Consider the following 24,476-nt stretch of genomic DNA (forward strand, 5'->3'; position numbering starts at 1 on the left):
AACCAACATTAACACCCCTCCTTCAGAGTGCAGGCACTGTACTTCCCATCTCCAGGACTCAAGTCCGGCCTGCCGGTTTCCCTGAATCCCTTCATAAATGTTACTTTGCTCACACTCCAACAGCACGTCAAGTATTAAAAACCATTTGTCTCCATTCACTCCTATCAAACACGCTCACGCATGCCTGCTGGAAGTCCAAGCCCCTCGCACACAAAACCTCCTTTACCCCCTCCCTCCAACCCTTCCTAGGCCGACCCCTACCCCGCCTTCCTTCCACTACAGACTGATACACTCTTGAAGTCATTCTGTTTCGCTCCATTCTCTCTACATGTCCGAACCACCTCAACAACCCTTCCTCAGCCCTCTGGACAACAGTTTTGGTAATCCCGCACCTCCTCCTAACTTCCAAACTACGAATTCTCTGCATTATATTCACACCACACATTGCCCTCAGACATGACATCTCCACTGCCTCCAGCCTTCTCCTCGCTGCAACATTCATCCATGTCCTAAGAAATTCATCAAAATTCTATAAACTTTCTCCGTATTTTTGACTTTATTGCCTCTAAGAAAACGTAACCATCTTAATCATCCTAGATTTATTATAAACATTGCTAGGTATGCTCTATAAATAATAAGAGAATGCAATGATAACTGATGATTTCTTAAATGCTTGCAAAATTATTTTAATCTGGAAAGTCTATTCAAATTTTTAAATTTATTTTATAGCTGTACTGTATAGTAAATGGCTATATTTAGTATTGCTGAATTCTTACCTTACAGTGTGTGTCTATCACCCTCTCGGCTGTTTGCTTGTCATGAGAGACTAGCAGGTATACAATGATAGTACCACGGTACTGGATGTCCTTATTTCCATGAGAAAGTAGGAACTTTAGGATTTCTTCCCAGTCTTTAGCCTAAAAAAATATACAGATCATTAGAAAGTTTTGTGAAAAATAGTTATAGTACTCTATATTCTATAAAATTAACTGATATTTAATCATTTACACTACATTTTCATAATCAGTATGTCAAAGACTTCATATAATGTTATTTTAATTTTTTTAACAAGTCGGCTGTCTCCCACCGAGGCAGGGTGACCCAAAAAGAAAATACTTTCATCACACATAATCACTGTTTTTGCAGAGGTGCTCGGAATACAACAGTTTAGAAGTATATATATGTATAAAGAATACACAACATATCCCTCCAAACTGCCAATATCCCAAACGCCTCCTTCAAAGTGCAGGCACTGTACTTCCCATTTCCGGCTATATAAAATAACTGGTTTCCTGAATCCCTTCACTAAATATTACCCTGCTCACACTCCAACAGCTTGTCAGGTCCCAAATACCATTCACTCCTATCTAACATGCTCATGCACACTTGCTGGAAGTCCAAGCCCCTCTCCCACAAAACCTCCTTTACCCCCTCCCCCCTTCCCTTACAGATTTATACGCTCTCCATGTCATTCTACTTTGGTCCATTCTCTCTAAATGACCAAACCACCTCAACAACCCCTCTTCAGCCCTCTGCCTAATACTTTTATTAACTCCATACCTACTCCAAATTTTCTGCATAATATTTACACCACAAACTGCCCTTAGACAGGACATCTCCACTGCCTCCTCGCTGCAGCATTTACAACCCAAGCTTCACACCCATATAAGAGTGTTGGTACCACTATACTTTCATACATTCCCTTCTTTGCCTCCACATATACCTCAACGCACCACTCGCCTTTTTTCCCTCATTAATTCTATGAGTAACCTCATCCTTCAAAAATCCATCCGCTGATATGTCAACTCCCAAATATCTGAAAACATTCACTTCTTCCATACTCCTCCTCCCCAATTTGATATTTTCTTTATCTAAATCATTTGATACCCTCATCACCTTATTCTTTTCTACCTTTACACACACACACCCAAATTTGTCCACTAACCTCTGCAATTTTTCTTTAGAACCACCCATAAGCACAGTATCATCAGCAAAAAGTAACTGTGTCACTTCCCATTTTGTATTTGATTCCCCATAATTTAATCCCACCCCTCTCCCGAACACCCTAGCATTTACTTCTTTTACAACCCCATCTATAAATATATTAAACAACCATGGTGACATTACACCTCGTAAAAACTCTTTACAGCATTTAGTAACTTGCCACCTATGCCACATTGCTCCTCTATCCACTATCATATGCCTTTTCTAAATCCATAAATGCAATAAAAACTTACCTACCTTGATCTAAAAACTGTTCACATATATGCTTCAACGTAAATACCTGATCTACACATCCCCTACCCTAAAGCCTCCTTGCTCATCCGCAATCCTACATTCTGTCTTGCCTCTAATTCTTTCAATAACCCTACCGTTCACTTTTCCTGGTATACTCAGTAAACTAATTCTTCTATAATTTTTACAATCTCTTTTGTCCCCCTTCCCTTTATATAAACGGACTATACATGCTCTCCGCCAATCCTTAGGTACCTTCCCCTCTTTCATACATTTATTAAACAAAAATACCAACCACTCCAACACTATATCCCCCCCTTGCTTTTAACATTTCTGTCATGATCCCGTCATTTCCAGCTGCTTTACCTCCTTTCATTTTACGTAATGCCTCACACACCTCCCCCACATTTACATCCTGCTCTTCTTCACTCCTAAAAGATGATATACCTCCCTGGCCAGTGCATGAAAGTACTGCCTCCCTTTCTTCATCGACATTTAAAAGTTCCTCAAAGTATTCTCGCCATCTACCCAATACCTCCATCTCCCTATCTACTAACTCTTCTACTCTGTTTTTAACTGACAAATCCATTTGTTCCCTATTTTCATTAAAATTTCTTGACAGTGCCTCTCCCACTCTATTATCCGCTCTCCTTTTGCACTCTCTCACCACTCTCTTCACCTTTCTTTTACTCTTCTTATAACACTTCTGCTTTGTAAAAACCTCTCATAAGCTACCTTTTTCTCTTTTATCACACCCTTTACTTCATCATTCCACCAATCACTCCTCTTTCCTCCTGCACCCACCCTCCTATAATCACAAACTTCTGCCCCACATTCTACTACTGCATTTTTAAAACTATTCCAACCCTCCTCAACCCCCCCATTACTCATACTTGCACTAGCCCACCTTTCTGCCAATAGTTCCTTATATCTTACCCGAACTTCCTCCTCCCTTACTTCATACACTTTCACCTCCCTCTTACTTGTTGCCATTTTCCTCTTTTCCCATCTACCTCTTACTCTAACTGTAGCCCCAACTAGATAATGATCCGATATATCAGTTGCCCCTCTATAAACGTGTACATCCTGAAGCCTACCCATCAACCTTTTATCCACCAATACATAAGCTAACAAACTACTTTCATTACGTGCTATATCATACCTTGTATATTTATTTATCCTCTTTTTCATAAAATATGTATTACTTATTACAAAACCTCTTTCTACACATAGCTCAAAGGCTCCCCATTTTCATTTACCCCTGGCACCCATAATTTACCTACTACTCCCTCCACAACATTTTTACCCACTTTAGCATTGATATCCCTAACCATAAGTACTCTCACATTTAGTTCAAAAGTCCCCATGCATTCACTCAAGAAAAATTATTAGTGGTTAAATCTTACCTCAAACACTTTAACTAAACATTTGGGTGATTCAGACATGACCATACAGAGGGCACCAGCAGCGGCTTTAATAATTTCTTCATCCTCGTCAGATGCACAAAGGAACAGATACTTAAACTTGTCATTTTTGCCTTCCAACATCTTAATTATATCTGGAGATGCACACATATTTGCCATACACTGTAAAAAAAATATGTACTCTAATTATAAACAAACGTCACTTACATACTACAGTATTATTTTGCATCTCCCCATCCAATTAAATTGTTTTACATTACATTAGGATAGGGGATTGTATACAAAGCACTGCCATACAAGAAATTAGTGTAATCATCTCCATACAAAATTCAGTACAGTACTTGTGAATACCTGACCCAAAAATCGAAAGGCATTTTGCTAATTTTCAGATTTCTGGTACCTTCCTTTCACTACTGAAGTTCTAAAATTATAACTGTTTAAGTAAACATTAAACTATTTTAGAAATTATCCATGATCATTACTTATTATGCATAATTTATAAGTATAGTATATAACTGTATATAATCAAGTATAAAAATCAGCAATAATGGTAGAATTAGTGACAAAATGTTAGGTAAGAGGACACAGATGCAACTAATGTCACATTTTATTATGGCAACATTTCACTCTCCAGGAGCTCTTGAAGAGCAAAACATTACCACAATAAAATGCCACATTAGTTGTATCTGTGTCCTATTACCTAACATGTATCATAGTTACTGAAAATCATTACCTTGATTAACTATTTTAAACTACACTGAACTTCTTTGGCTAATGACATAAAAAATTAATCCTAAATTAAACTTACCTGAATGGCTGCTCTTCTTATCATTTCGTGGTATTCAAACATGTAGTTCTCAATTAATGGCAAGCCTCTTTCTTTGATGATGCGTTTTCTAGTAGACTCAGACATTCCAGCAATGTTAGTAAGACCCATCAGAGCCTCAAAGTTCTCTAATGCTTCACATTCTACATCTAATAATTTCAATAATGGCCGCACAACCTCATAGGCCTGATAAAATAAAAGATGATCACTCTTTTCATATTTGATTCAATTATTCAAATCCTGTGAAAATACATATACTTGTTAAATTATAACAAATAAATAATCTGCTAACCCTCTGAGGGTCCATCCTGTAGTTCTACAGCTTTGAAGCCTGGGTCCAAGCCATAGAACTACGGCTTGAGCTCAGCTCACTCAGATAAGCTGTAAGCGGTAAATTTAGGTCTAGAATATATCTATGTGGTAAGTGTGCACCACATAAAACAAATACTGCAACACCCAGTGCATAACGAGAAAAAAAACTGCGACCGTATTTCTGGATTAAAACAGCGACTTTGCAGTGTTTTTTCATTATTTTTTTGCAGTTGTATTTGCGATTTCTTCATCTCATTTGATAGAATGGAAGATATATTACAGAAATAGAGATGATCTTGATTGGTTTTAGTACTGAAAATGGCTTGAAACTGAGCTCAAAGTAGCAGAAATGTTCAATTTTTGCTGATGTTCAAGTAAACAAATGATGTCACACGTCTAATACATGTCAGTTGGTGGGTCTAATATACGTTCACGAATGTGCTGATATTATTTATACAATTATTACAATATTGCATAACAGTAAATTGTCTATTTTTTGGTGTGAATAAAAAATCAAAATGAATTTCATTTGTAAAGCCAAAAACATAGCTAATGAACAGAGGAAATGTTAGTTTAGTGCCAGGAATGTCTGCATTGTTTATTCTGGACCCTATTTTGAAATTGGAATATTTTGAACTTGGTGTTAAATTGGCCAAATTACCAATTTCCAAACACTTTATTCGTAGTTTATTGGGTAGTTGAAACAGTTGACTGGGTGATTTCTTGTGCTCAATTGATAAAACAGAAGAAATACTAGAGAAATAGTTAAGAATTTGGTCGACTGGAATAATGTAATTTGCAAAATCGCTGATGCGTAAATATTGTTGATGCAGCAAAATTCGCGAGAGCATAATTTCATTAATTTTCCATCAAATTTTGTACTTTTTGTTTTATTACCTTCAGAAAAAGATTCTCTACTATTTCATAAAAAAAAAAAAAAAAATTCTTGGACCCTGGCTGTCACACTTGAGATTTGGCATCTGGACCCTCAAAGGGTTAACCAGCCATTATGGGCAAAAGGCGTGCCAGATTTTAAATAATGCTGGATACTAGTGTGATTTTTTTTAATAGATCCTATTTTTACATATTATTTTTTAGCATTATCTGTGTATGTCAGGTGAGGGAGAAGAGTAAGGAGAAAGTCAAGACAGGAAAATTTGAAGGAAATATTGATGACAGATCATGAGAAACAGTGAGAAGACAAAAGTTAAATCAATTCAAGAGTGTTCTGAGGACAGAAAGGCAGGAATAAACACAAAGTTGAAACTATGATTAATGTTAGGAGGAAAGATAGTTTTAGCACTTCTTTTGTGCTCTCTAAGTCAGTCAGACAAAAAAAAGGAGCCAGTTTCACCAAAGTACTGGAGGGTAGGTGGAGCAGGATATAAAACCAGAAGCATCAGTGATGAGAGATGAAATTTCCTTACTGTGTGTGGGTTATTTGTGAAATATACTGAAATTTATATTCTCTGTATTCCCTCTTTTATATTATAGCTACTTACCATGCCAGTTATATAAACTTTATTCTGCTGAGTTACTATACATCCATTATTTACATCTCAACTTTGAAAATCCTTATACAGACTGTGCATTCAGTACTTTTTTTTTCCATTATATGTTTAGAATCCCACCCCTCCTTCAGAGTGCAGGCACTGTACTTCCCACCTCCAGGACTCTGGTCTGGCTAAGTGGTTCCCTCTGAATCCCTTCATAAATATTACTATAAATGAAGCCATTTGCTTCCACTCACTCCTATCTAACACACTCACACAGGCCTTGTCAAAGTCCCTAGAACTCAAAGGCTCCTTTACCCCCTACCTCCAACATTTCCTAGGAAAACTCCTACTCCTCTATTCCTCTGTCCCAGATTTATATGCCCTCCTATATTTCTCCAGCCTCTTTAAATGTCTGAATCCCCTCAAAAAACATGTCTGAGCCCTCCGAATAATACTTTTGGTTATTCCACACCTCTTAATATCTAAACTCCAAATTCTCTGCATATATTCACACCACATATTGCCCTTCAAATACATCTCAGCTGCCTCCAACCTCTTCTTTGCTGCAATATTCAAAACTCAAGACTTACATCCATACAACAGTGTTAGTACCACTATACTCTGGCACATTTCCCCTTTTTGCTTCCATGGATAAAGTTCTTAGTTTCCACATATGCCTCAATGCACCAACCTCTTTTTGTCATTTCTATGGTTCACCTCATCACTCATAAAACCATCTGTCGAGAGGTACACTCCCAAATATCTGAACACATTCACTTCCTCCATACACTCCCTCCCTTCCTTCCAATGTGATATCCAATCTCTCACTGCATATATATTTTTTGATACTCTCATCACCTTGCTCTTTCCTATATTCACTTTTAATTTGTTTCTTTTACATACCCTCCCAAATTAGTTCACCAACCTTTACAACTTCTCTTCAGACTCTTCGAAAGGAAATTTTTTTATTTTATTATCACACTGGCCGATTCCCACCAAGGCAGGGTGGCCTGAAAAAGAAAAACTTTCACCATCATTCACTCCATCACTGTCTTGCCAGAAGGGTGCTTTACACTACAGTTTTTAAACTGCAACATTAACACCCCTCCTTCAGAGTGCTGGCACTGTACTTCCCATCTCCAGGACTCAAGTCCGGCCTGCCGGTTTCCCTGAATCCCTTCATAAATGTTACTTTGCTCACACTCCAACAGCAGGAAATGTTATCAGAAAAATGCAACTCTGACAACTCCCACTTTATACCAAATTCACCTTCTTTTAATCCCACTCCTCCCTGAAAGAAAATGAACACTAACTTGGATCTCGATGCCAACATAATTTTCTATTAATTTAGTTTGGGAACAACTGTACTACACTTTAATAATTCATCTCACCTACCCTCTGTCCTGGAAAAGCAACCTCTGGATTCATAGTGATGGCAATACGGGCTAGAGCTTGTGCTGCCACTGTTTTGCCCTTCTTTGTGCCTTCTGAGGCCAGGCCAAGAAGAGCCTTCGTACCTCCCTGTTGCACTACTAAACCTCGGTTTTCCTGCAGCTGACAAATAGCATTGAACAATCTGAAACATTGAAATTTTCTGCATAAATTCACATAATGATATATAGAAAGTAATTTGTAGACTTTTTTCATAAAAAACTATCACATGATTAAACTTGCTTTTAAACAGAGTGGTGTGCAAAGAATCTTATACTATACATAAAAATATTTCACACACACACATGCAGCACACTTTCTGTACATACTAGTAAATGGGAAAAATTTAAAATATCGTAGTATGTGATTATGTTAGCACCAACTTTGACTTTGAAATTAACTTTTGTACTTGAAGTCCCTTGTTTTAGCCCTACTTACTCCAGTTTGTGGAGATGGAATTATTTCTGGTCATGTATTTCCTGAATAGATTTTGTATTTGTCTGAACATGATGGCTGAGGAATGCTACAGTACATTAATACACTTAACCAACTTCCAGTTACATCTCAGAAAGGCAGAGTACAATGTGTGATTACAGTACGTTATGGTTATTTTAATGTTGATACATCATCAAAGTTTTATGCAAATGTCAGTTGAATCATTGTACATTCCTAAGAACATCTATTGTGCCAAAAACTAGGATATCAGACAGGAGAGGCATCCACCTAACATATATACTGTCCACTGAACACATTTAGCACAATGACTAGTTTCATGCAAGGAGTGAATTTTCCCATTTCTGCATCTGTATAAACCTATAGTACCCCATATATATATATATATATATAATCACAGTAAATACACTATAATAGCATATGCTACTGTTTTGACTTAACACTTATTTAAAGAAATTTGCTCCAAAAAGGAAAAAATACTTAGATAAAACCATTGTATATATTGAACATTTTCCAAGCTTACAAATGTTTTAATTTTCTCCAAAATTTTGCAACTTATGCATTGAAAAATGATCTATTGCTTTTGCATCAACATTATTATCATAAAATACTGAATGCTCAAACTTATCACATCTAGATTCACAAAAGTACCATCTACAGTATTTACCTTTGACAAAACCTTTTTTTTTTTTCTATAAGATATAACAAACTATACCTTGCAATCAGTTCCCTGGAATTATGACTATCTGTCTTGCTGAGAGCTGCAAGAGCTCCTGCAGCACCTTCTTCAGCCAGTACTTTGATACGTTTTTCAACAAAATCTGGGTCATCTAGATCATGAGTCTCGGGAACATGCTGCTTCGCAAACTTGGCCAACTCGACCATCTCCGGAATTATTTCTTGTTTGTCATATGCATTACAGAGGTTGACAAAGGTTGCCACGACACCATATAAACAATTCATGTCACCAGACTGAGAAAAAAAATAAGAAAAATGAATAAGCCATAAGTACAGGAAAATATATATAAAAAAAACCTACCATAAGGCTAAAATATTATAGGGGTTTTAGGGTATGCCTCCTCACACTATCAAAATAAGTGAGACAGTGACATACCTGTGTCCAATTTCAAGCTTTCTATACTCACAGCCTAGCTTGATCAGCCAGCCTTTTACTACCCATAGCAGTTAGGCCTCCACAGTCATCACAACAGGAAATATTAGGTACATCAAGATAATTTTGGTGTATAACTAAATAGTACTAATATTTTTTCAACATGTCAGCTGTCTCTCGCCGAGGCAGAGTGACTCCAAAAAAAGACGCTTTTACCATCATTCACACATAATCACTGTCTTTGCAGAGGCACTCAAGATACAACAGTTTAGATGTCACTCCAAACAGCCAATATCCCAAATCCCTCCTTGTATTTTAGAAGTGATCAAAGATCCTAGGACTGAAATGTTTTCTAACAAATATTTCTTAGTGTTTGGTCACATGTCTTTTTAAATTACTTCTTAGTATTAATTACCATGTTTTATATCAAATTGCTTTTGTAATGTAAATTCACTCTAGGCAATCAGAACAATGCAGGTTGCACATCAGTGCTAGTGGACATTACAGTGGAACCGCTACTTGCGAGTTTAATCCATTCCATGACCTTGCTCGCAACTGGATTTGCTCGTTTGCAGAGTCAATTTTCCCCATTTAAATTAATTGAAATGCAATTAATCCGTTCCAGTGGAATTCTGTACTTAAATAATTTCACTAATATCAACTCTATGGCTTATTTATCTATCTCACTTCATCTAATACAACATAATAAACAATATAAATAACATAGAAACCTGATATATATACTCTAAAATGAATAAAATATGTCATTCATGTAGTGGCATGGGCAGTGTCGGCAGTGGACGAGAGTTTGTCTGGAGACTGGGCAAAATACTTCATGAATAATTTCGCTAATATCATCTATATGGCTTATTTATATATCACAGTTCATCTAATATGACATAACAGACAATATAAATAACATAGAAACACGATATATACTCTAGAATGAATAAAATATGTCATTATGTAATAGGTGGAGGCGGCCACAACCGCTCCCTCTATGCTGTGGTAAACACTGCCATCTAGTGACGGCCTTTTGAAGATGTCTATTATAATTATTATATGTAGTACATTGTTATTATATATGTATCATTATTATACATATTATATTATTATTATTGTATTATATGTTGTGAGTGTGGGGGAAGTTCGTGAGGCAGTAGGTAAAATGAAAGGGGGTAAGGCAGCCGGGATTGATGGGATAAAGATAGAAATGTTAAAAGCAGGTGGGGATATAGTTTTGGAGTGGTTGGTGCAATTATTTAATAAATGTATGGAAGAGGGTAAGGTACCTAGGGATTGGCAGAGAGCATGCATAGTTCCTTTGTATAAAGGCAAAGGGGATAAAAGAGAGTGCAAAAATTATAGGGGGATAAGTCTGTTGAGTGTACCTGGTAAAGTGTATGGTAGAGTTATAATTGAAAGAATTAAGAGTAAGACGGAGAATAGGATAGCAGATGAACAAGGAGGCTTTAGGAAAGGTAGGGGGTGTGTGGACCAGGTGTTTACAGTGAAACATATAAGTGAACAGTATTTAGATAAGGCTAAAGAGGTCTTTGTGGCATTTATGGATTTGGAAAAGGCGTATGACAGGGTGGATAGGGGGGCAATGTGGCAGATGTTGCAAGTGTATGGTGTAGGAGGTAGGTTACTGAAAGCAGTGAAGAGTTTTTACGAGGATAGTGAGGCTCAAGTTAGAGTATGTAGGAAAGAGGGAAATTTTTTCCCAGTAAAAGTAGGCCTTAGACAAGGATGTGTGATGTCACCGTGGTTGTTTAATATATTTATAGATGGGGTTGTAAGAGAAGTAAATGCGAGGGTCTTGGCAAGAGGCGTGGAGTTAAAAGATAAAGAATCACACACAAAGTGGGAGTTGTCACAGCTGCTCTTTGCTGATGACACTGTGCTCTTGGGAGATTCTGAAGAGAAGTTGCAGAGATTGGTGGATGAATTTGGTAGGGTGTGCAAAAGAAGAAAATTAAAGGTGAATACAGGAAAGAGTAAGGTTATGAGGATAACAAAAAGATTAGGTGATGAAAGATTGAATATCAGATTGGAGGGAGAGAGTATGGAGGAGGTGAACGTATTCAGATATTTGGGAGTGGACGTGTCAGCGGATGGGTCTATGAAAGATGAGGTGAATCATAGAATTGATGAGGGAAAAAGAGTGAGTGGTGCACTTAGGAGTCTGTGGAGACAAAGAACTTTGTCCTTGGAGGCAAAGAGGGGAATGTATGAGAGTATAGTTTTACCAACGCTCTTATATGGGTGTGAAGCGTGGGTGATGAATGTTGCAGCGAGGAGAAGGCTGGAGGCAGTGGAGATGTCATGTCTGAGGGCAATGTGTGGTGTGAATATAATGCAGAGAATTCGTAGTTTGGAAGTTAGGAGGAGGTGCGGGATTACCAAAACTGTTGTCCAGAGGGCTGAGGAAGGGTTGTTGAGGTGGTTCGGACATGTAGAGAGAATGGAGCGAAACAGAATGACTTCAAGAGTGTATCAGTCTGTAGTGGAAGGAAGGCGGGGTAGGGGTCGGCCTAGGAAGGGTTGGAGGGAGGGGGTAAAGGAGGTTTTGTGTGCGAGGGGCTTGGACTTCCAGCAGGCATGCGTGAGCGTGTTTGATAGGAGTGAATGGAGACAAATGGTTTTTAATACTTGACGTGCTGTTGGAGTGTGAGCAAAGTAACATTTATGAAGGGATTCAGGGAAACCGGCAGGCCGGACTTGAGTCCTGGAGATGGGAAGTACAGTGCCTGCACTCTGAAGGAGGGGTGTTAATGTTGCAGTTTAAAAACTGTAGTGTAAAGCACCCTTCTGGCAAGACAGTGATGGAGTGAATGATGGTGAAAGTTTTTCTTTTTCGGGCCACCCTGCCTTGGTGGGAATCGGCCGGTGTGATAATAAAAAAAAAAAATGTACTATTATTATTATTAATATACGTATTGTTATTATTCATATTGTTATTATTCATATTATTATTATACATATTATTATTATTATTATATAAATTATTTGTAATTTTTATTCACACAAAAAATATAAGATTTACTGTTATTCCTTATTGCAATAATTGTATAAATATGTCAACCCATTCATGACTGTTTACTCTGTTTACACTGAAACAGCCCAGCAATGGACCATTTCTCCTATAGGTTGAGCTTAATTTCAAGGCACATTTCGTCATGAAAGCAATCAAAATCATATCTATTTCTGTAATTTATCTTCCATTCTATCAAATGAGACCAAAAAAAACGAGAATACAACCATAAAAACCATTCAAAATTACCACTAAGGAGTGGCTAATTGCTGAGAAGTGAACTCCATTATTTATGCTTAGATTTCTTTCATTTTTGGTGTACATTAAGAAGCATCTTTCCATCATACATTGCCCAAGTTTCAATAAGATAGTCCAACAAACAAATGAGATACAATTACCGTGATCAAGAGCAAGAGCCCCTCACCAGTGTCAAGGAATATGCCTTGAGGTCTGCTCGCTTGTGGAAATTTTGCTCGCGATGGAAGCAAAAAATCGACCCATCGACTGCTCATATTTGGAAAAACTCGCATGTGGACACGCTCGCAAGTAGAGGTTCCACTGTATATCAGTTAAGGTGTGCTGTGCATTGCAGAAGTCAAGATGCTATACCAAACAATATTGCATTGTTTACCTAAATGTGTACATCTTGGCTAAGCATTCTCTTTTACTGTACACTTTATATTCCTGCAGGAACAGCACTAAAGGATTTCACTAAAAATAAAGACAAGACTAGATATTCTGAATTGTTCTTATGCAACTGGAATAAACCCTTTGAATAAAAGTGAAGATCTTTTTAAACTGGAACTGCATGTGGACAGAAGTGTTTTAAATTAATAGTATGACTTAAATATATATTATATTGCTTTTTTTTGGAGGGAGCTTACTGATTCTACTAGTCAAGGCACCAATTAAAAAGGCAGTAAATGACACACTTAGGTGCAGTGAATACATTCATTAATGAAAATAAAGCCCACTGTGTGTGCAAAACAGTGAGTCAGTAGAGAATACATTAGAAAGAGGTGTAATGCTTGCATGGGAGCATCCTGGACAGACGAAGGCCCCATTTATACAGCTGCTTAGGCTTTGGGTTACTGCTGTAAAGTGAAATGTAGCCTCTTTTCACTTACAAATGTATATAAAAGCCTGAAAACATGTTCACAATATCATATACAGTGGACCCCCGCATAACGATCACCTCCGAATGCGACCAATTATGTAAGTGTATTTATGTAAGTGCGTTTGTACGTGTATGTTTGGGGGTCTGAAATGGACTAATCTACTTCACAATATTCCTTATGGGAACAAATTCAGTCAGTACTGGCACCTGAACATACTTCTGGAGTGAAAAAATATCGTTAACCGGGGGTCCACTGTATTAGGTGAGCAATAGCGCTAGACCTTAAAAATACATATACAGTACACACATTACTTACCTTAAAATATTTTCATCCTTAGCTTATAGTGAGTGATGAATATAATTATTGTAGGAAGCCTAAATAAATGAAGAATAGGTATAATTGAAAACTGCTACATAAGTGAAATGCTGTAAAGCGAAGCGCTGTACAACAGCCCGCCTGTATTATGTTGGCTTCTGGACACCTGGATAACTTGTGAATACAACAAAAACTAAATGTTTGGCTAACATGAAGCTACCCTGATTCTGTGCTGACAAGGGCAGATTCTAAACATTTGTCTTTTGACTTCTTTTTTGATAGCTAGTTTAGCATTTGTTCATATCATGAGTTGACTGTTCTCAGTAGATAGCACTGTGACTTCTGCATACATACTGGTGTTCTTTAACCCATACTTCTTCCACATCTGGGTGGCTGTGTGGCTCTAGCAAGGTCCTTGATAGTGGAAGTGATAACTATGATATTGTTGTTTATGGCCAGGTGTTTCCAAGGTTGGTGGGACCACCACAGGTGGGGAAAAATGACGTTCCTATCAATGTTTCTGTTTTAGGTATTGCCATGCTTTCAAGGTCTCTCTTTCCTGTAGTCATGTATGAAGTAAGACGAGAATTGGAGCGTGGAGATCCTGTATTTAATATCACATTCTGCTTTTAGCAGCTCCAGCCTACATACTCCATATGCTCTTAGGGAGATACCTACAGTCTGCTCTTATAAAGCTCCTCTATACAGTGCAATTTTTTTGCAAATGTGATTGAAAAAGTGTATTCACAATGTATAGTGCATACTATGAAGATTTTTCCATGCACTATTCAATATTGGATGTACATTTTCAATCCCATTTACAAAAAAATGAACCATATATAGGAGCTTTATAAGAGAGCTTACTGTATTATAAGGAACATGCAGCTCAGAGTTTCTACAAGAATGCAATATTATCAAAGAAATTCCCACACTCCGATTCCTGTCTAACTTCATACATGACAGCAGGAAAAGAGCACCTAAAATTATAGTAACAACCAAAATAGAGAAATAAACTGAGAGAGAGATTTTTCACACCTGTAGTAGTGCCAGACTTGCCAACACCTGTCAACAAGCAACAACACTGCAGTCATTGCTTCCACTACCATCAAGAACCTTACTAGAGCCAAACATAGCCACCAAGATATAGAAAAAATGTAGGAGTCTTGATAATTTCTTTCAGTGGATGTTGCAAACATTGCACAGGGTAAAAGTCACAGGGCATTATTATGTGGGTCAAAGAACACCAGTATGCATGCAGAATGCATAACACAAACAATGTGTGTACAATATTATACAATAAGACTTTGAAAATCATCTCACCTTATCCAAAAGAGAAGAAACCATACACAACACAGAATATTTTGGTACTACCCTATCATGTCAACCTAATAATACTTCCTTCACTAAAAATTTTAACAGCAACACTGCATTTAAAAATTTAGATAATATATATGTGAAAACTTTCTGATTAAGAATTTCCACAAAATAATGAAAGTTGTGTTTTTATAAGATTCTTATTAATTTAATATAGAGTTAACTGGAAAAATGCAAAGATTGAAAGTTTAAAGTAAATTAGGAAATTTGTTTAGGATTCAAATGCTCTGTTTTTATTCAACTGATTTTAGTTATCCTACTGACTGGTTACAAACTATGAAATGTTACATGCAAATGAATGTTCAGAATAAAATACAATGGAGTCATGTACAATAGTGTAAAATTAGTGCTGACTGCAATCTACTGGTAGGTCCAGGACTTTACAAACTGGTTGTTATAAGAACTAATAAAATCTCAGATCCAAACATTTTAACCTGTTAACAGTCCAAGTCACTCTTCATCTTACTGTCACATGACCATATTAAGTCCATAGATTAATGCAATACACCTACAATACAAGCTACTTACTGCTAAATGCCTTCACTGTGTTCCTTGAGAATGACTAATAAATCATGGAAACTCTTGCAAATGTTTCTGTTCCATTGTAGTCAAACTGCACAATATAAATATAAATATAAATATATATATATATATATATATATATATATTTTTTTTTTTTTCAACAAGTCGGCCGTCTCCCACCGAGGCAGGGTGACCCAAAAAAGAAAGAAAATCCCCAAAAAGAAAATACTTTCATCATTCAACACTTTCACCACACTCGCACATTATCACTGTTTTTGCAGAGGTGCTCAGAATACAACAGTCTAGAAGCATACACATATAAAGATACACAACATATCCCTCCAAACTGCCAATATCCCAAACCCCTCCTTTAAAGTGCAGGCATTGTACTTCCCATTTCCAGGACTCAAGTCCGACTATATGAAAATAACCGGTTTCCCTGAATCCCTTCACTAAATATTACCCTGCTCACACTCCAACAGATCGTCAGGTCCCAAGTACCATTCGTCTCCATTCACTCCTATCTAACACGCTCACGCACGCTTGCTGGAAGTCCAAGCCCCTTACCCACAAAACCTCCTTTACCCCCTCTCTCCAACCCTTTCGAGGACGACCCCTACTCCGCCTTCCTTCCCCGATAGATTTATATGCTTTCCATGTCATTCTACTTTGATCCATTCTCTCTAAATGACCAAACCACCTCAACAACCCCTCTTCTGCCCTCTGACTAATACTTTTATTAACTCCACACCTTCTCCTAATTTCCACACTCCGAATTTTCTGCATAATATTTACACCACATATTGCCCTTAAACAGGACATCTCCACTGCCTCCAACCGTCTCCTCGCTGCTGCATTTACCACCCAAGCTTCACACCCATATAAGAGTGTTGGTACTACTATACTTTCATACATTCCCTTCTTTGCCTCCATAGATAACGTTTTTTGACTCCACATATACCTCAATGCACCACTCACCTTTTTTCCCTCATCAATTCTATGATTAACCTCATCCTTCATAAATCCATCCGCCGACACGTCAACTCCCAAGTATCTGAAAACATTCACTTCTTCCATACTCCTCCTCCCCAATTTGATATCCAATTTTTCTTTATCTAAATCATTTGACACCCTCATCACCTTACTCTTTTCTATGTTCACTTTCAACTTTCTACCTTTACACACATTCCCAAACTCATCCACTAACCTTTGCAATTTTTCTTTAGAATCTCCCATAAGCACAGTATCATCAGCAAAAAGTAACTGTGTCAATTCCCATTTTGAATTTGATTCCCCATAATTTAATCCCACCCCTCTCCCAAACACCCTAGCATTTACTTCCTTTACAACCCCATAAAAAAAACTCTTTACAGCATTTAATAACTTACCACCTATTCCATATACTTGCAACATCTGCCACATTGCTCCTCTATCCACTCTATCATATATACATATATATATATATATATATATATATACATATACATATATATATATACATATATATATATATATATACATCTTCTTCTTCTTTCTTTCAACACATCAGCCGTATCCCACCGAGGCGGGGTGGCCCAAAAGGAAAAACAAAAGTTTCTCCTTTTACATTTAGTAATATATACAGGAGAAGGGGTTACTAGCCCCTTGCTCCCGGCATTTTAGTTGCCTCTTACAACACGCATGGCGTACGGAGGAAGAATTCTGTTCCACTTCCCCATGGAGATAAGAGGAAATAAACAAGAACAAGAACTAGAAAGAAAATAAAAGAAAACCCAGAGGGGTATGTATATATACGCTTGTACATGTATGTGTAGTGTGACCTAAGTGTAAGTAGAAGTAGCAAGATGTACCTGAAATCTTGCATGTTCATGAGACAGAAAAAAGGACACCAGCAATCCTACCATCATGTAAAACAATCACAGGCTTTCGTTTTACACTCACTTGGCAGGACGGTAGTACCTCCCTGGGCGGTTGCTGTCTACCAACCTACTACCTAGATATATATATCTTTCTTTCAACACACCGGCCGTATCCCACCGAGGCGGGGTGGCCCAAAAGGAAAAACAAAAGTTTCTCCTTTTACATTTAGTAATATATACAGGAGAAGAGGTTACTAGCCCCTTGCTCCCGGCATTTTAGTCGCCTCTTACAACACGCATGGCTTACGGAGGAAGAATTCTGTTCCACTTCCCCATGGAGATAAGAGGAAATAAACAAGAATAAGAACTAGAAAGAAAATAGAAGAAAACCCAGAGGGGTGTGTATATATGTGCTTGTACATGTATGTGTAGTGTGACCTAAGTGTAAGTAGAAGTAGCAAGACGTACCTGAAATCTTGCATGTTCATGAGACAGAAAAAAGGACACCAGCAATCCTACCATCATGTAAAACAATCACAGGCTTTCGTTTTACACTCACTTGGCAGGACGGTAGTACCTCCCTGGGCGGTTGCTGTCTACCAACCTACTACCTAGATATATATATTCTTTCTTCTTTCTTTCTTTCAACACACCAGCCGTATCCCACCGAGGTGGGGTGGCCCAAAAGGAAAAACAAAAGTTTCTCCTTTCATATTTAGTAATATATACAGGAGAAGGGGTTACTAGCCCCTTGCTCCTGGCATTTTAGTCGCCTCTTACAACACGCATAGCTTATGGAGGAAGAATTCTGTTCCACTTCCCCATGGAGATAAGAGGAAATAAACAAGAACAAGAGCTAGTAAGAAAATAGAAGAAAACCCAGAGGGGTGTGTATACATATGCTTGTACATGTATGTGTAGTGTGACCTAAGTGTAAGCAGAAGTAGCAAGACGTACCTGAAACCTTGCATGTTTATGAGACAGAAAAAACACCAGCAATCCTACCATCGTGTAAAACAATTACAGGCTTACGTTTTACACTCACTTGGCAGGACGGTAGTACCTCCCTGGGCGGTTGCTGTCTACCAACCTACTACCTAGGATATATATATATATATATATATATATATATATGTTTGTCACCCCTCTGGGTTTTCTTCTATTTTCTTTCTAGTTCTTATTCTTGTTTATTTCCTCTTATCTCCATGGGGAAGTGGAACAGAATTCTTCCTCCGTAAGCCATGCGTGTTGTAAGAGGCGACTAAAATGCCGGGAGCAAGGGGCTAGTAACCTCTTCTCCTGTATATATTACTAAATGTAAAAGGAGAAACTTTTGTTTTTCCTTTTGGGCCACCCCGCCTCGGTGGGATACGGCTGGTGTGTTGAAAGAAAGAAGAATATATATGTTTGTCACCCCTCTGGGTTTTCTTCTATTTTCTTTCTAGTTCTTATTCTTGTTTATTTCCTCTTATCTCCATGGGGAAGTGGAACAGAATTCTTCCTCCGTAAGCCATGCGTGTTGTAAGAGGCAACTAAAATGCCGGGAGCAAGGGGCTAGTAACCTCTTCTCCTGTATATATTACTAAATGTAAAAGGAGAAACTTTCGTTTTTCCTTTTGGGCCACCCCGCCTCGGTGGGATACGGCCGGTGTGTTGAAAGAAGAAAGAAAGATATATGTTTGTATTTGTATGTACTGTATATGTATATATAGTATACTGCATATAACTAAATTACTTACTTTAGCAAGTTCAATCATTGAACGAAGAGCTGGTCTGTCTTCAATGAGTTTCTCCTTAACATCAGCGTCTAAGGTGAGGAAGGACAGGCCCTCACAGGCCCACCGCCGCATGTCCTTATCTTTTGATGGGTTAACAAGGAATCTATGGGAACAAAATGACTATATGTATAATATTACTAAAAGTAATTCATCAAACTTTTTGATCTTAATTACAGCAAAATATACAAGAAATATAATGTTTTGAGAAAGTAACTATCATTATGTTATTTACAAATACAAAAACTGTAGAGTATATTTAATAACCATGATAACTGCATGCCAAATTTAAAATGAATATCTATAATGTTTAACCCTTAAACTGTCCAAACGTAGATCTATGTTCGCACGCGTAGCACTCCGAACATAGATCTACGTTCAATTTTACGTTGTTTCTTATGTAAAAAATAACGTAGATCTATGTTAGGTAAGACACATATGCAACAGTTAGGTATCTTTATTTCGAAACGTTTCGCCTACACAGTAGGCTTCTTCAGTCGAGTACAGAAAAGTTGATAGAAGCAGAAGAGACTTGAAGACGATGTAATCAGTCCATCACCCTTTAAGGATGATGGACTGATTACATCGTCTTCAAGTCTCTTCTGCTTCTATCAACTTTTCTGTACTCGACTGAAGAAGCCTACCGTGTAGGTGAAACGTTTCGAAATAAAGATACCTAACTGTTGCATATGTGTCTTACCTAACAACCTGTTGGTATTTTATACCATTTTAATGTTCAACGTAGATCTATGTTTGGAGTGCTACGCGTGCAAACACAGATCTACGTTTGGACAGTTTAAGGGTTAAGAAATAGCTAAAAAAAAAAACTTCCCTATGCAGGTTTACTTTTTTTTGAGAATTTTCTATTATGTGATTTAACCTTTCCAATGGTAATTCTGTGTATAGTATTTGTGATATTTGCAGTGCATTTTTCATCATAAAGGTCAGTCAGCACTTGTACCAATAAAATTTTTTATATACAGCGGAACCTCGGTTTTCATCATTTATTCGTTCCAGAAAGTCTGACAAAAACCAAATTTGACAAAAACTGAATATTTCCCATAAGAAATAATGTAACTCTAATTATTCCATTCCAGACACCCAAAAGTATTAACAAAAAAATACATTTTATAGAGAATAACTATAGTTTTACATACAGAAAACAATGAGAAATAAATATAAAGGATTAATGAAATGGATAAATGAACATTTAACATAACTTTTACCTTTATTGAAGACTCTTGTTGGCGTATGGAAGACGGCGAGGAGGGGAGAGGTTATCACTACCACCATCACAACCACTACCACCCTCTACCACAATCACTACCACCTTCTACCACCATCACTACCACTACCACCATCACAACTACTACCACCCTCTACCACCATCACTACCACCCTCTACCACCATATCACTACTACCCTCTACCACCATCACTACGATCCTCTACCACCATCACTACCATCCTCTACCACCATCACTACCATCCTCTACCACCATCACTACCATCCTCTACCACCATCACTACCACCCTCTACCACAATCACTACCACCATCACAACTACTACCACCTCTAACACCATCACTACCACCCTCTAATGACAAGAAACAAAGCCAGACTGACTCAGAATGCATGGGATGCTTTGTGTGGGTGCGGGCAGACATGTTCAGTACGGCGGACCACTGTCAACTCAACAAAAACTGAGGTGATGAACAAAAACTGGGACAAAATTTTGACGAAAAAAGTCATCAACAACCGAATTCGACGAAAACTAGGGCAAACGAAAACCAAGGTTCCAGTGTAGAACACACACCCAATAAAATAACAAAGAAAAACAAACAATAAAAGTATAATTTTATATGTGCAATATACATTCGCCATATGTGATCTCAAAGGTTTGTAAAATGTACTGAAGATGGTCTTAGCTTAATATAGTTACCACAGGCCTGAAGCACATCTACTGCATAATACTGAGGACACTTGTAGGGAATTATTATTATATTTATGTAATTGCAAAATCTCTAGGGGTTACACAATGCCTAGTGAATGAGAGGTAATCAGGTACATGTATTATAAAAAAGGGAAGGGCAGCTCCAATATCTTGGATCAAGAACTCTCCACTAGAATCAAGGCACTCCCATTGAAAGGAAAGTAACTAAAAAGCCTTGAATCTTTGCAAATTGCTCTGGAAATAATTCTGATCCTGCACTTACACAATGTCAGTTCTCTTGCATAACACCATACACCTCCACATTTAAAATGTCCAAAATAATGTTTTATTGAGTGCCTTTTGTTTCTCTGCAATCTACCTCATTACAAACAAAAGAACATAAGAACAGACAAGCAATGATCCATGACAGACAGGTCCTGCTCAAGGACAGTCTTCTCTCTTTCACTATACAGTGGACCCCCGGTTAACGATATTTTTTCACTCCATAAGTATGTTCAGGTGCCAGTACTGACCGAATTTATTCCCATAAGGAATATTGTGAAGTAGATTATTCCTTTCAGACCCCCAAACATACACGTACAAACACACTTACATAAATACACTTACATAATTGGTCGCATTTGGAGGTAATCGTTATGCGGGGGTCCACTGTATTTTTTAATTCCATATAGGTTCTCTTATGTGTGGTATTCAACCTTTCTCCTCATTCATGTATTTAATATTATTCCAATACCTTCAAGCTCAAAGTAATGTGATGCCTTTGATCTTCCTGAAATTTGTGTACTTATCCTTCCATAATGGTATACTCACTCCTTTCATTCCCATGCTGGTATCTTTAATACCCTGATATACTATAATGCTATCTCTGCTTTTTTTCCTCACTATGTATCAGTAACCAACAGGCATATAGTATGTCAACCTCTTCCTCCTCACTGTATGTGGAAACTTCTACCTTCTGTTAAAACATTGGGTGTAAGTGGAGAAGAATCCTTCCTCCATAAGCCATGTGTTGTAAGAGGTGACTAAAATGCTGGGAGCAAGGGGCTAGTAACCCCTTCTGTATAAATTACTAACTGCAAAAAGAAAAATGCAATTTTTCTTTCTTTTTGGGTCACCCTGCCTCGGTGGGAGACGGCCGACTTGTTGAATAAAAAAAAAAACAAAAAAAAAAAAAACTTTTTCTTTTTAGGTCACCCTGCCTCAGTGGGATACGGCCAGTTTGTTAAAAAGATGTTTTAAAAGTACAGCAATATTTTTTTACTTTTTTTAAAGAGGCCATTTCCACCAAGCCAGGGTGATCCATAGAAGGAAACACATTCACTGTTATTCATTAAATAGCAGTTTTAAAGTGGACATCACAATTCAAATGACCCCCTGAATTGCAAAACCCTGATCCAACCTCCAGAATGCATTCACTGAATGTCCCACTTCCAGAACATTCTTACCCATATTTTCAGTGCACGCACTGTACTTCCCACCTCCAAAACCACATCATCTCTGCCAATCCTTCAGAGTGCAAGCACTGAACTTCCCATCTCTGGAACCACAACATCCCCATCTGGTAAGTCACACTGCTGAACTTTTATTATTATTATTATAATCAAGGGGGAAGCGCTAAACCCGGAGGATTATACAGCGCCTGGGGGGGGGGATGTGGAAGGCATTCAGGCTTAATTCGGGGAACTGGAGCTCAGATCCAATTCCCTAAATCAAGAGCCCCTCACCAACATCAAGGAACCTTCCTTGAGGGGCTGAACTTTTAGGTTATACTAGTTAAATCTACATAATGTACTTTTCAGATGCCCATAATGTGTGTGCCCTCAAGACCATGGCGAAAAATAAAATTATATGTACATAAGCCTAAATAAAAACTTACGTAATCCTTCAGGGTGCAGGTACTGTAATTAACACCTCCAGAACTCAATCTGGCTAACAGGTTTTTTTGAGCTTTTAAAAGTAATTGTCGAAAACACAGGAGATAACATATACATAAAACATACCTTCTACAAGCTTCTGCCAGCTTGAGAGAGGCTCCTTCAGAAAAAGGTTTCATTGAAGCATCAGTGCCTCCCATAGAACCAAGCTTACACAATCCCACCAGTGCTCGCACTCGAATTGAATCATTCTTGCTCTGATAAAGTTTCTTTAAGATGTCTGTACCCTGTGTTATAATGGGTCTGCACTTTTCTTTTTTGGAAGCTGCAGCAATCAGAGCTTCACAGGCAACCTGAGAAGATGAAAAGTGATGGTTAAAGTAGATTAAATTACCTAACCATGTACAATATACAGTTATGTATTAAATTCCATACATTTCTATGATCTCTCATTCACATTCTCAAGTAACAGAGAATGTGGCTGATAAATAAAAAATAACAAAAGCACTTGTAATCTAATCCCCTTTTAAAGTGGATTAATTATATATTAAGATATTACTTGTATCTTGCAATTTTGTTATAATATACAGTACAGTACATACCTTTGATGAGTTTCGAGAGTCTTTCTACTCCTGGAGCCCTGCCATGGGTCAGGCTCATCAAATATAATGACATTTAATAATGTACACTATTTGTGTTGACTTGTATATTCTTTCAACATACCGGCCGTATCCAAAACATTACAAAAGAAATAAAAACTTGCAGCCCAATATTACTCTGTAAATTTAGAGTACTGTAATAACATTTGCTCTCATTTTTCTTTACACCATTTCAAAATTTTTAAAGCTAGTCTCACTAAATTTGCTTAACTGTTCCAGAAACTGTACTCTTAGGATACTGTTTTAAAAATTTTTCATTATTTAACTTATCATCAATATCCTTGCTTGCACTTGTAAACATTTTTCATCCACTGCCTATAAAAACTCACATTGCACAAATAACCCACACTTTAGAGAGGAACCTTATGACAGTGCTACAGTCCGTCCTTGACTATTGTGGCTTGAACTGAAATATCATTATGAGGTTCCTCTCCTAAGTACAGGTTATTTGTGAGCTGCTCCATACACAGTACTGTAACTGTTAAGGCTTTAACCATCACATAAATTTAAAACATACACCCACCTTCTGCTGTAAGACATCATCTGTGTTTGCCATGACCAACATCATCTCCAAGATTCCCTCTCTTGAGATGAGTCTACTCCCTACATCTAAAGGTCCAAGAAGCAAAGTTGTAATGGCAACAGTGACACGAACTTTGTGTTCTATGTCTGGGGTCAGCAGCCGTAGTCTGATGATGAATA

The 24,476-nt window shown here is 37.6% G+C and overlaps 1 protein-coding gene across 2 annotated transcripts in view; it reads right to left on the reverse strand.

The window, feature by feature from the left end:
• unc-45 (unc-45 myosin chaperone) overlaps positions 1–24,476 on the reverse strand; it is a 65,334-nt gene that overhangs the window by 1,247 nt on the left and 39,611 nt on the right. For both annotated transcript variants that reach the window (XM_070102302.1, XM_070102303.1), the window contains exons 10-17: positions 24,298–24,463; positions 23,242–23,468; positions 19,253–19,394; positions 8,893–9,149; positions 7,689–7,869; positions 4,468–4,671; positions 3,642–3,821; positions 777–917 (exon numbers count right to left, since the gene is read on the reverse strand). In XM_070102302.1, the coding sequence (XP_069958403.1) occupies positions 777–917; positions 3,642–3,821; positions 4,468–4,671; positions 7,689–7,869; positions 8,893–9,149; positions 19,253–19,394; positions 23,242–23,468; positions 24,298–24,463 (1,498 nt within the window). The remainder of the gene's footprint in view (positions 1–776; positions 918–3,641; positions 3,822–4,467; positions 4,672–7,688; positions 7,870–8,892; positions 9,150–19,252; positions 19,395–23,241; positions 23,469–24,297; positions 24,464–24,476) is intronic.

Source organism: Cherax quadricarinatus, chromosome 81 (genome assembly GCF_038502225.1).
Source record: "Cherax quadricarinatus isolate ZL_2023a chromosome 81, ASM3850222v1, whole genome shotgun sequence".
Lineage (NCBI taxonomy): Eukaryota > Metazoa > Arthropoda > Malacostraca > Decapoda > Parastacidae > Cherax > Cherax quadricarinatus.